The following is a 13,866-nucleotide window of genomic DNA, read 5'->3' as shown; positions in this document are numbered from 1 at the left end:
ACGTGTTTATTGAACTGTTGTATTAAATCAATATCACATTTGCAAACTCCTTGAATAATTATACAAATCTGTCACTCTCCTTATCTGTGGGCGCACAGAAAATGAGAGTTCTCAAGACTCAAAAGCACGTGCAAATGATAAGATCCGTCATCTGTCATCGCGTTATAAGCGCGGAAATTGCTGGAATGAGTAGAATTATTATTAATAGCCGCAATCCTGCGCCTGAAATTCAAGCCCTGCTCTGTGTTCTCTGCTAATAGCCCGACTGTGAATGATGCGAGCGGCATTATGTTGTCAGTGAGAAGCTGCAGCCGTGGCGGGGGGGATGTTTGGTGTGCTGGTGTTCTGACAAATAATGCTACCTATCAGATTATGCTACCAACAAATCGTCAGGACACCGGCAGAGCAACAACAATGTGCTACATGTTTCTTTTCCCTTCATTTTTTCCAATTGACGGAAATCCGTCATAGCGACGGAAAACTTTCATCCCCGAGTAGTATTATGTACATCATACTGCACCACAGTAATATATTTCTAATAATTTCATTAAGCTAACCCGAACTTATATTTTAACGGGTTGCCATGAGGAACTTGTTTCTGTAGGTCTATGTAAATGATATGAAGATAAAAATGCTTAATATCGGCGCCGATAATCGGTCGACCCCTAGAAAGGATCATTGGTGTGCACCTGCCCAGTCTTCAGGACTTGTACAACTCCAGAGTGAAGAAACGGGCAGGAAACCTCATCAAAGAACCCTCTCACCCCGGACACAACCTGTTTGCACTTCTCCCTTCAGGCAGACGCTACAGATCTCTGCGCACTAGAACATCTAGGCATAAAAACAGTTTTTTCCCCAATGCCATCTCCAGCTTAAACAGCTAACACATGAATCATTACCTGTGTTCTGTAATTCATTTCCGTAATTCATTCTACATCTTTAATTATTGCCTTTTTCTCAAGTATTATGTAAATACATATGGATATCTCTTATTTATACAGTTCTATATAGAGTACAAATGCACAAATCTGTACATAAATCTGCTGTTCCAGATTCATACACATTGTTTTTTGTTAAGTCTTACTATTTAAATGTTTTTTTTCTGTTATCATGTCAGATGTGTATGTATGTATGTTTGTATGCATGTGTGTATGTAACAGGAGCACCTGGTAAAAAAAAAAACCCCAACAAATTCCTAGTGTGTTTGCACACACCTGGCGAATAAAGCTAATTCTGATTCTGATTCAAAATATTCATTGAATCAGTGAGTTGAATTCAAGAACTGGATCAATCCTATTTGTGAGTGAGTCATTTAAGCAGGTTTTGTGAAGTTAATCAACCGATTCAAAATGATCTTGAAAATGGTTCATCAATCAAACATCACTATTTCTCTCATCAGTCGGTGTCGCATGTAAAGCATCATATGAGTCATTTGGACTGCTGTTATGATTCTTTATGCTGCTTGTTTGTCATTTTTGGAGTTTCAGTCTGTGTTTGTTGTAACTGAATGACGAGCACATTCTTTAAAATTTCTCTTTTTCACAGAAGAGAGAAAATCAAACAGGTTTTGAATGACATGAATCTGATTAGATGATGACAGAATGACGATTTTGTGAGTGAGCTGTGCCTTTAATCTGGCTCTCCTGTGTTTATTGCGTCTCTAGTTCTGAAGGTTTTGTTGACTCAAAGTTTTATTAGAATCGTGCGTCTGTAGGATGAAACCGCAGAGAGTCGCAGCGTTTCTATTGTTTGCGGTTTGAATGGGAGGAAAGCGTGTGACAGAAACACCGCTGACGCCGGGGCCGTTTCCCTGAAGGATGCTGGGAGATTCTCTGGGAGAAATCCATTAGATCAGCTTCTGGGAAGGTGTTAGTCAGTGTTTCTGCACATTGTCTGGTGGTTTGACTTGATTTTAATGATGCATAAAATCTACCGAATGAAATCCAGTACTCTTTTCAAACTCATTTTAAGCACCGATTCCAAAAATAGCATCTATTTTGCCCTTTCACGTCACAGTTTCTCACTAAATATTTTTGTAATTTGTGTTCTCCCTTCAGAGCCATCAGAAAACCCCCACAAACCCTGATCTGTTCTGAAACTTGATCGTAGGCTGCTTTTGTTATTGTGGTGAGTGCATTAAAGCTGATATGTGTATATAAACTGAAAAATCTTCACATTTCGTATTTTGTATATTTCGATTTCAACAACTTAATTTATTCAAATGTATTCTTACAATAGCCTTATAAAATGTTTTTATTTTCCTCAGAAATTCTGTTGTGTATTTAAATTTCACTGGATATCAAATGTTTTATCAAAAGTTTTAATAATTTTATTATTAGTACTAGTAGTAGTAGTAGTAGTATGTACATTCAAACAATAATGTATTTCTGGCTCAATGTCTTCAAGTTACCTTTACAATTCTGTGTATGTAAGATATGACGCTAGTGACTCAGAGCAGTTCTGGAGATGATGTTCATGTATTTATGTCCCCTAGAGAGTATTGTGTAGTAAACAAAACCGCGTGTCTTGATTCATTCACACAGAGACACGCAGAACATGCAGGATTCATGTTTAAATAGTCTTTTTGTGGCTTAATATTTACAGATACTAGTCCATATGGCAATTTGATTTAAGTGTAATGACCTACTTTTGATTAATTCATTCAAAATTTGACAAATTCCGTGACATTCCACGTTATTCAGTAAATTCTGTTTTTATGACTGGATTCCGCGTTTTCCGCATCGCAGAAATCATAGGGCCCTATTCATAGTACAAATATACGATGACCCAAAACACACAGCAAAAGCAACCCAGGAGCTTTAGAAGGTAAAACAGTGGATTATTCTGCGATGGCCGAGTCAATCTCTGATCTCGACCCGATTGAGCAGCATTTCACTCGCTGAAGACAAAACTAAAGCAGAAAGAGACACAAACACACAACAACTGAAGTCAGCTGCAGTGAAGGCCTGGCAAAACATCACAAAAGAGAAACCTAGTCTCTGCTGATGTCCATGAGTTACAGACGCAAGGCAGTCAAAGGATTCTCAACAAAATATTAAACATGAACATTTTATTTATGATTCTATTTAGTGGTCGACCGATATATCGCCAAGGCCGATATATCGGACGATATTTGGCATTTTTCAAATATTGGCATCGGCCGATAAGTTTTTCTGTTTGGCCAATGCAGTCGAGGCAGGACTTTTATTTTGACGGCGTACTATAACAATTGCTTTTATATTATTAGTAATAGAAAGGCAAACATATAATACTTTCTCGTTTGCCTTCAGCATTCTGCAAATACGCATTGATGCCATTTAAACAAATCTTTGAATGGCTAATGAACATTTAATTTCACAAACCTTGCAGACTTAGTCGAATGCAGCTGTGAGATCTTGTGAAGTGTGCATGTGACCTGCATGATCGCGTGTTCTCTGCGTGACTTTCGGTCCGTGCGAATTGAATGCTTTAAACATAAAATTTGTGATTTCAAATTATGCTGCGCTTTATGCATTTACCCTCTGTCATATTCATGTCATTTTCACCGTGTTCTGTATGTAAAATGAGTGTTACCTTGGCTTTATTTGAAAAAAATATGACTCCCAATGCACACAAACTTCCCAGATTACTGAGTGCCCTGTTGGTTACAGTGTTTACTTCCTTTTTAATTATATTTTTATAATTTATAATACTTTGTCATCTAAAGTACAAGTATGTTTATTTTACTAATTTATTTTTTAATCCATTTTCAAATGATTTCAAATTTCTTAAATATTAATTAAAATAAATAAAATTATATCAGCCACCCTGCTTTCCAAGATATCGGCATCGGCTGTCAAAAAACCAATATCGGTCGACCACTAATTATATTTATTTGTCCAATTACATTCGAGCCTCTGAAAATGGGGGAACTGTGTATAAAATGGTTGTATTTCCTAAGCATTTTATGTTATATTTTTGTTCAACCCCTTGAATAAAGCTTAAAGTCTGCACTTCAATTTCATCTTGATTGATTCATTTTAATTCTATTCTGGTGGCATACAGAGCCAAAATTATGAAAATTGTGTCAGTGTCCAAATATATATGGCCCTAGGCCTGGACGATAAAACGGTATCGATATCACCTTCTTTGATATCGATAGAAAAATTGTTCGATATAGCGCACGAGGCACGTGCTCTGAGTGACGCAGACAGCACACACAAACACGAACACATGCTGAGTGCTGTGCCTGCCTGTGATGAGGAGATTGTGAATAAAGAATGAATATTAGTCGAATTTAAAATAAACATTTGCATTTGAATGTTAGGTGTGCGTCAGGGCACACGAGAGGCTGTGATGATGTTGTAAGTGACGTTGTTGCATTTTAATGTTTTGTTAGTCTAGCCCACGAGACGCGCCGCTGCTGCGTTATTCATTCAAAATATTAGAGAAATATAGAAGCTCAATGCGGAGAAGATCTTGATTTAGGTTAAAACCGAAACCAAGCTATTCACACAGAATGCTTATTCAACAAATTTTTAGACGGACAAATACGACCGCTGCACTCGCGTCTCACACAAGAGATGTAGCCATGCACAGTGAAAGCAGTTTAAACTTTTAGAAAACACGTCACGAATTTGTGGAGGTTTATTCCTTTTCACTGCGTCTCGTATGTTTTTAAATGCAGTCTGTGTGATGGGCGCTTCGGCTCTTTGTATTAAGCAATGCATAAATACATGATGCTGTTTTGTTCATAATTGTTCATGCAATTTACAAAATTATATTTGATTTATTTGAGTTAATGCATGTTTTTATAGTTACTTCCTTGCGTTGACAATTTAAATGCGCTGCATTATTTTGCTCATTGCGCCAATTAGACCTATACAATAAAGACCTATTTAATCAGCATATAAAACATTAGAAATTAGATATTTGTTTCATTTTTATTGTGTTTGACTGTTAAAACTAAAAATATTTGTTGTCTGTCTCAATAAATTGTTAATTATAAATACAGTGGTTAAATTTAAGACTTTTTTTCTATTGCTCTTTGTTTTAAAAAGGTTATAAAAAATGTCAATAATTATCGATACCTATATATAGGTACCTATAGCTATATCGCCCAGCCCTACCTGGCCCTAGCTGTATTTCTGCTGTGTAATATCCGTATGATGTTGAGAAGAGCGTGAGCTGAAATGTGTTGAGTTATGCCGAGTTCACACTTCACGATTTTCAAACTCGTCGCATCACTGTTGTTTTCACGGTGCGTGACTATCTGGGGTAGCATTCAGTTGCTGCTGTGTTTACACTGCACGATGGAACGACGACAGGAGGTTACACACTGCATGACTTCACCATAGGAAGAATCGCCGACAGCTCTGTCTGGTGCAGGGTTGCCAGGTTTTCGCTACAAAACCCACCCAATTACTACTCAAAACTAGCCTGAAAATAGCCCAATTGCTTTTGAGGGGTCCCCCAGTAAAAATCGCATTCGGGGGTAAAATACACATTTTTGTGGCGGGGTTCTCCAAGTACAATTCACATTCCAGGGCCTAAATATCACGTTATTGGGGTCGCTTCAACCTGCTGACATAAAAAACAAAACGGGCGGCAATCGCAGATTTGGCAACACTGGTCCGCAAACTACGTTTCATATAACTCCTCCCCGAACTTCCCGCTGCCCTGTATCGTGCTCTCTCATTGGCTGTAGGTCATCGCCGATGTGTTTTTCAGTCAGAACTCATTTCACACAGCGTGATTGTAAATCGCCGACAGCTTATCGGCGATATTTAGCATGCCAAATATTTCACGGGCGTCGGCGACGTGTCCGCGATTCCCTCAGATCGCGTCTTTGATAATTCACACTGCGGGAACGAGCACCGATTTGCCTCCGATGTCGGGCATTTGTCGGCGATTTTCCAAAACCTGTCGCCGAGTGAAAAATCGGGCTAAAATGGTGCAGTGTGAACTCGGCATTAGTGGACTGACTCTGGTCTCAGTCGTGAGTGTCTTCTCTGATTATCTGAGGAGAGCAGCTGTGTGTCTCTGACTCGTCTGATCGCTGCAGCTGTTACTGTCATGTGGACATCAGGAAGATGACAGACTGATGATTTCTCAAGCAGGGCTCCGGGGGCCACTAGAGGGCCTCAGCACACGTCCAAGTGCCACAAGAGGACTTAATATTTACTTAAGAGACAAGCATTAAAAAAAGTGTTTACATATGTCTTTATTAACAGTTTTTTAATTAATATATTTTATATTTTTAAATATACAATTCAGTTGTTTATTTAAAGTGTCTGTGTATATAATATAATGTGTGTAATATGTATATGTAATTTAAAAAATATTTTCTGTTCATTTCTTTCTTTTTTCTCTCTTTTGTTCTCTCTATCTTTCTTTCTTTCTTTTTCTTTCTCTCTTTTTTCACTCTTTCTTTCTTTTTTCTCTCTTTCTTTCTTTCTTTCTTTTTTCTCTCTTTCTTTCTTTCTTTTGGTCTTGGAAAACATGGATATATGAAAAAGCCTAAGATTTCTAAATCTAGATTAGAAATTCAATTAATAAAATATTAAAACAGCTTGGGTATTTTTGTTATGAATATATATTTTATTGCATAGAAATTGAGTAAAAAAAAAAGTTTTTTATATTTTTTTCTTTTATTTTGTTTATATTTTTTATTTTAACTAAAGTTATGTTTTGTAGAGTAATTTGTCTATAGTTTTTATTATTTTTAAAAAATCATTCATTTGATTTGATTAGATTAAATTTTTGCTTGTCTTTTTAGTGTCTATGGTTGTTTTTTATTATTTTTTATTTCAGTTTTAGTTTGTTATTTTAGTACTTCAAGATAAACTAAATGAAAATGAGTAATGTTGCCTTGACAACTAGATAAAATAAAATTAGTTTAATTTGAAGTTTAATTGTTTTTATATTTTACATTAACCTTTATTTTATTTCAAGTTATGAAGCGGTTGTTTTGAATGGTTTTAGTTTCTGCCGCGTCTCTCGTCTGATGGGTGGATGTGCAGTAATCTGACGTGGCTGGTCTCTCTCAGGTCCTGTAGGTGATCCGGGGCAGATGAAGCCTGTGTTTGAGCGGCACGCGTTTGGGCTGAACCCCTGACTGCGGACAGCAGCCGGTCAGTTCTGATTTATCAATGCATCTCTGATGCTTGTTTTTATTCTGATGCTGTTCTGATTCAGATGCTGTGCTGATGCTGTTCTAGCTCACGTTATGAAATATTAACAGCCGTCAGAATGCATTCAGTACAGCCAGAGATGTTCGTTTAGTCAGGAGAGCGCTTAAACCACGTGACTAGTTACTGAAAGATTAATTAAAGTAAAACTGAAATCACAAAATGCCCTTGTGTAATTATCAAATCTTTGATTTAAGTAATTCTATGCAACTTTTTTCTTCCCAGAGTTCAGCATCTGTTAATAACATTGATTGCCAAAAATGTGCATATAAATATTTACGTAAATTTGTCAACAACCAAACATTTTTTTGGTCACATTATAAGCTCTTTGGTTTAACATTTGGAAATGTAAAAAGACAACAAATATTAGTAGGTGTACTGTAAAATAAAATTATTATTTTCAAATACTACATTTAAATAGAAAATTTTAATTGTATAAAATTGTATAATATTTAATTGTGTTGCTTTAATTTAATTATTAAAAAATATATAATAAAAAAATTTAATTATAAGTTTTACATTACAATGGTAATATTTTTTGTTGTGTTTTTTTATTTCATCATCTAACTATACATATATATATATATATGTGTGTGTGTGCGTGTGTATGTGTATATATATATATTGTTAAAATAATTAAATAAATTGTAAAAAATAACAGTCATATTTAAATTAGTGCTGTCAAACGATTAATCGCAGCCAACAAAATAAGTTTTTGTTTACATAATATATGTGTGTGTACTGTGTATATTTATTATGCATATTTAAATACACACGCATGCATGTATATATTTAAGAAAAATGTTCATATATTAAATATATTTATATATAATATAAAATATAAATGTATATACATGTAAATATTTTCAAAATATATTCTGAATGTGTGTATTTATATATACATAATAAATAAACGGTACACACGCATATATTATGTAAACAAAAACGTATTTTGGATGCGATTAATCGTTTGTCAGCACTAATTGATTTATACGTATTTATATGATATATATTTCATTTTTGGGGGAAATTGTGCAGCAAACCTGGAGCTCTTTTAGGATTTAAAATCACAGTCACATTTATTTATTTTTTTTGTTAGAATAATTACGTGTGGTGTTGTTGTTGTTGATAATCGAAATTGTTGTTCTTTACTAGTTACCCAACAACAACATCTAGTTGACATCTCGACCCAGGCTAATTGCACCAAAGCTTCTATAAGAGTAACTAACTAGTCATCCAGATGTGAGCTGAAGTGAGTTTTCACAGGAGTGACTCTCTAAACTCTGTAATCCATCGCCGTCGCTTTGAACGGCCTTCTGGGAAATCCAGCTCACTGCAAACCGGCTTTAATGAGGTCTGCTGGAGTCAGAGACTGTAAAACTAGCAGAGTTAAATACTACTTATTTTACAGGCTTTACAAGGAGCCGTACATCAACATTGTGTTTAATATTAATTTTAAGGATGCATTAAATTGATGAAAAGTGACATTTCTATTGTTACAAAAGATTTCTATTTCAAATAGACGCTGTTCTTCTGAACTTTCTGTTCATCTGTGAATCCTGAAAAATAAAATGCATCACAGTTTCCACAAAAATATTGTGCGGCACGACTGTTTTCAACATTGATAATAATCAGAAATGTTTCTCGAGCAGCAGATCAGCGTATTATAGTGATTTCTGAAGATCATGTGACACTGAAGACTGGAGGAATGATGCTGAAAATACAGCTGCGCATCACAGAAATACATTACAATTGAATAGATATTCACACAGAAAATGGCATAAAAACATTTCACATTTTTCCTGTATTTTTGCAGAGCGATCTCTAATGATGCAGAGTGAAGACCGCAAGAGAAAGAAGCACAGTTTGAACCCCAGAAGCGTGTCAGACGAGTACAGTCTGCGTGTGAGTACCCTGACCTCTGACCCCTGACCTCTGATCTTCAGTGACTCTCAGAACGCACTGATGAGACTTTCTGCTTCCTCTCAGGAGCGACCGAAAGACGAAGCCACAAAGATGAAGAATAAAGTTTCTACTTCACAAGGCAGGAAACAGAATCTTCTTGCGTGCTTCATAAAAACACACACTGTGCCGATGAGTCTGGCTTCATGTTATCTAGTGTGTCTAATGTTGCTCTGTATTTCATGATGTTTGCGTGTGTTTTCCGCAGCGGCGAGCGGCAAGAAGAAGCCGTGGTCCTGGGATCAGTATCTGGAGGACGAGCGATCTCAAGCCGCTCCTCTGCAGCTCTTCACTGAGGTACAGATTCACTCTCAACACAGCCAAATATCACTCTGATGCAGATTCATTTCAAATGAACGCCTGAACAAATCCAGCATTAGGATGTTTTTAACTGAAATACATTGAGTCTATAATCCATAATAACGCTTCCTCCAGTGAAAAAGTGCATCTCCTGTTGTCTCTCACGTCAAAATCCAGCCACATATTATTTCTCTCCTGATTCACACTAGAACACTTTTTCACCGGAGGAAGCGTTATTATGGATTATGGACTCGCATTTGAGTTAAAAACGTCTTAATGCTGGATTAGTTTCAGCTTTTGTCTTCTCCAGATGTTAACTGATGGACTGGAGTGCTGTGGATTACTTGTGGATTATTGTGATGTTTTTATCAGCTCTCATTCTGACGGCACCCATTCACTGCAGAGCATCCACTGCTGAGACACTGATGCAGTGCTACATTTATCCAAACCTGATGAAGAAATTGCCTATCCCTTAAAATTAACTTTGGTTGCAATGAATGCGTAAAATGAGTCTTTTAGTGCAGCACTTATGATGCTGAGGTCATTGGTTTGATTTCCAGTGAAAGCATGAGCTGATCAAATTTATTGGCTTTGATTAGAAGCGTCTGCCAGATGCATAAATGTCATGACTGTTTTTAGAGAGACTGGAATGTAATGTAATAGTAGGCCAAATGCGCTGAACCCCAGCATCGAGTCGTTCGCCTCCAGCTGCTGTCTGCGTCGTGTGGAGCACCGATGCTCTGATTGTTTCTGAAGGGATGCGACTGGTCTTCTGCTCCCCTCGGAAACACTGGAGGCGGTTGCCATGGCAACTCCTTGAAGATGTCCGGCGGTTCTTCTTTGTCTCTGAGCGCTTGCGTTTTCTCTTGTAGTTCCAGGCATTTCCCGACAGCAGGAATGGCTTTAAGGTGGGGATGCGGCTGGAAGGCATCGACCCGCTGCATCCGTCCATGTTCTGCGTGCTGTCTGTGGCCGAGGTCAGAAACTCTCTCGTCACTGCTGTTACTCGCTCTCTTGCTCTCATTAAGCACTCAAAGAGTCGCCTGTATGTGCAATGCATTATAAAGGTATTCATAACGTGCATTGTAATGCATTGCATAAATAATTGTAACCAAGGTTAACATGCATTGGTTGTTTGTTGTGGTTTAATTGTCTTTTATACTGATAATGAGTTCAAACAGATGCCATTAATACAGGTAACGAGTGGAGGACAGAGGAGCCTCTTAAAGAAGTTGTTACAGGTCTGTGAGAGCCAGAAATCTTGCTTGTTTGTAGGTGACCAAATACTTATTTTACCGAGGAATTTACCAATTAATTCTTTAAAAATCCTACAATGTGATTTTCTGGATTTTTTTTTTCTCATTTTGTCTCTCATAGTTGAGGTATACCTATGATGAAAATTACAGGCCTCTCTCATCTTTTTAAGTGGGAGAACTTGCACAATTGGTGGCTGACTAAATACTTTTTTGCCCCACTGTAAGTGTTATAATGTATTATAACAATAATTCAAGGATCAAACAATGCATTATAATATGCATGACGAGACATAATTAATGCTTGAAAAATAATTTTATAATGCATTGTGTGTATATATAAACGCTTTAATTAATGTGTTTACAAGATTTTGACACTTAACCTGCATGCATAATTAAAAGCATTACTTTGGTAGCACTTTATATAAAGCCTACACACACACACACACACACACACACACACACACACACACACATATATATAAAATATTTTTGATGCATTAATTACACCTTGTAATGCACTTTATAATGCATTGTCTCTGATCTCATGAATAATTGTAACCACAGTTATAATTCTTATCTATTCTTGGTTACATCTTGAGAAAGTATAATGCATTAAAACACACGACAGACTAATTTTAGATGTAACAAGGAATATGCTAATATTATAGTGCATTTATTTTTTGGTTACAGTAACTTATATAAAAATATAATGCTTTACGTTATGCATAACGGCTTCGAGCAAACTGTAATCAAGGTTTTTAATGAAGTGAAAGTTTTTTTTATTAAATATAAATTTCCTTTTTTAATGCATTTTGTTTTTGTTTGATGTTTGTATATACTTTTTATTTATTTAATGTTTCTCATGATGAATGTAGCTGTTGTCGTGGCTTTAAATTATGAACAAAAAGCAGATGCACGTGTATTCTTCAGAGAGGAGGTTGTCCCAGAATGCATTGCTGCAATGCATAAAACAATGTAGAAATGAATTGCTTTGAAGTTAAATGGATGATTTCTTCTGATCTGTTGTGTTTTTGTGCTTGTTTAGAGGATTGCCGGTGAGTGTAGCATCGTGTTAACGTGTCTGCTTGAGATTGAGATTCCTGTCGTTGTTGTTGAAGGTGATTGGCTTCCGTCTGCGGCTGCATATCGATGGTTACTCCGAGTGCTATGACTTCTGGGTAAACGCAGACGCTCCTGACGTCAAACCAGCAGGATGGTGCGAGTCGACGGGCCACAAACTCCATCCGCCCAAAGGTGCGTTAGTTCTGCTGCATTGGGCTCCATTATCATCCTGTGCCTGCTGTTTGGTCTTCTGTAAGATAATAAACATGGTATCTAGATATGAGCTGGGACATTGAGAATACTAGATTAAATCCAGTATATGGAGCTGATGGGGGAATCTCATTAAAGCAGTCCAGAAGATGTCTGGAGTCACCACAAAATGAGAAAAAAAATTTATATGAATTTGTCTTGTTTAAAGGGTGTTTAAATATTTTTTCTGGAAAAGAAATCATTGTCGTGTTTGTTGAACACTCTTTAGCTTATTCTGATTTTATTTTTATTTATTTGTTTATTTTATTATTTATTAATTCATTTAATACTGTAAATAAAATCTTGCAGTAATGGGAATCGCTGAAGCAAGCGCTATCGGTTTGCGAAATGTGTTTAATTATTATTTTTAAAATGCCATACTACTTCATGCATTTGTGTTTATGTGAAATATTATTCCTTCAATTTTTCTTTAGATTTTAAGGTGAAATGTGACCCGGATGTGTTAAGTCTCGTCATCTTTCTGATTGATGTATTCTGTGTGTTGTGTGGTCAGGTTACAAGCAGAACGAGTTTAACTGGGAGAAGTATCTGGAGGCCTGTAACGCTCAAGCAGCGCCAGAGAACCTCTTCAGATCCAGCGTAAGTCCGTCATTACCAGTGTTGAGGGAAACACGAGTTACATAATCACATTACTTTGTTAAAGTAACTAGGAAAGTAACGCATTACTTGTTCATTTAGAAGGAAGTCTGAGTTACTTTGTTTCCGTGTGTTGAGTGACAGCTCTGGTGTTGTCACGGTGACAGCAATCAGTAGTCAGTGCAGAGCGTTGTGTGTGAACATGATCTTACTGTAGCTCTAGACTCAATATCAACATGTGTTTACTCAAAAACACATTCAGCATTCCTCAGAATCAATAAAAACAGTCCAATGCAAACTCAGAATATTATACAAACCTGCAATAATTAGATATGTTAAATAAGACAAATATTGTTTATGTATTTAATCCCATTTTATGAACAAATGTCTTTGCTGCTGACCTTCAACCAAGCTAATAATCAAACATGACACATTTGTGTTTAATTTTAGTTATTGCTGAATAGTGTTGAACTTTCTTCTCCTGCGTCATATTCTTCCTGAGATTACATTTGATCTGAACACAGATTAGAGATGTTGTGAGTGCCACTAACGAGCGGTTTCTCGTCACAGGAGTCGAGCGGCTCGGTGTTTGAGGTGGGCATGAAGCTGGAGGCGGTGGATCGTAAGAACCCGTGTCTGGTGTGTGTGGCGTCCGTAGCCGACATCGTGGACCAGCGCTTCCTAGTGCACTTCGACAACTGGGACGACACTTACGACTACTGGTGAGGAGCACTAACTAACCCGTCACAGTCATGCTAGTTAAACACACAGGCCTTCTTTGTGCGGTTATACGGGTAAATGCCATGGTAATCCACTTATATCATGAGAATACCATAATATTACTTGAAGCAATGTTACCATGTATCTATATTAGGTTGAAGTACTACATTTACAAAAACTGAAATAAAATAAAGATAAATAAAAATGACATGACGTAAGTCTGAAGATATAAAAATAACATCTAAAATATGAATAAAAACTATAATAGTATGTAAATAATACTAAAGTTCAAGTTGAATCATTTAAATTAAATTAATTAAATGAATTAAATAACTGTTAAAAAAATAAAAAGTAACTCTTAACTAAAACTAGAAGTAAAATAAAATAAATTAAATCTAAAAAGTAATATTAAAAAGCACCAAAATTACTAAAATTAAATAAAATAAAGAAAAATGAAAATGGCAAATGCACACAAGAAAAGGATTAAAATTTGAATAATATAAAAATAATTGAGAATGACAAATGCACATAACAAAATTAATAAAACTGAA

General features: G+C 36.2%; 1 protein-coding gene across 1 annotated transcript in view; it reads left to right on the top strand.

The window, feature by feature from the left end:
- Positions 1–13,866, top strand: part of LOC107570871 (lethal(3)malignant brain tumor-like protein 4) — a 62,746-nt gene that overhangs the window by 9,757 nt on the left and 39,123 nt on the right. The window contains exons 2-10 of the mRNA XM_016257152.1: positions 2,058–2,127; positions 7,029–7,112; positions 8,986–9,074; positions 9,159–9,213; positions 9,340–9,428; positions 10,304–10,408; positions 11,806–11,941; positions 12,513–12,598; positions 13,166–13,317. Of these exons, the coding sequence (XP_016112638.1) occupies positions 8,997–9,074; positions 9,159–9,213; positions 9,340–9,428; positions 10,304–10,408; positions 11,806–11,941; positions 12,513–12,598; positions 13,166–13,317 (701 nt within the window). The 5' untranslated portion in view covers positions 2,058–2,127; positions 7,029–7,112; positions 8,986–8,996. The remainder of the gene's footprint in view (positions 1–2,057; positions 2,128–7,028; positions 7,113–8,985; positions 9,075–9,158; positions 9,214–9,339; positions 9,429–10,303; positions 10,409–11,805; positions 11,942–12,512; positions 12,599–13,165; positions 13,318–13,866) is intronic.

The sequence above is a fragment of the Sinocyclocheilus grahami genome, unplaced genomic scaffold (genome assembly GCF_001515645.1).
Source record: "Sinocyclocheilus grahami isolate Dianchi unplaced genomic scaffold, SAMN03320097.WGS_v1.1 scaffold1516.1, whole genome shotgun sequence".
In the NCBI taxonomy this organism is placed as follows: domain Eukaryota; kingdom Metazoa; phylum Chordata; class Actinopteri; order Cypriniformes; family Cyprinidae; genus Sinocyclocheilus; species Sinocyclocheilus grahami.
Note: the sequence above shows the minus strand (reverse complement) of the source record. Positions and strands in the feature narration are given on the sequence as shown.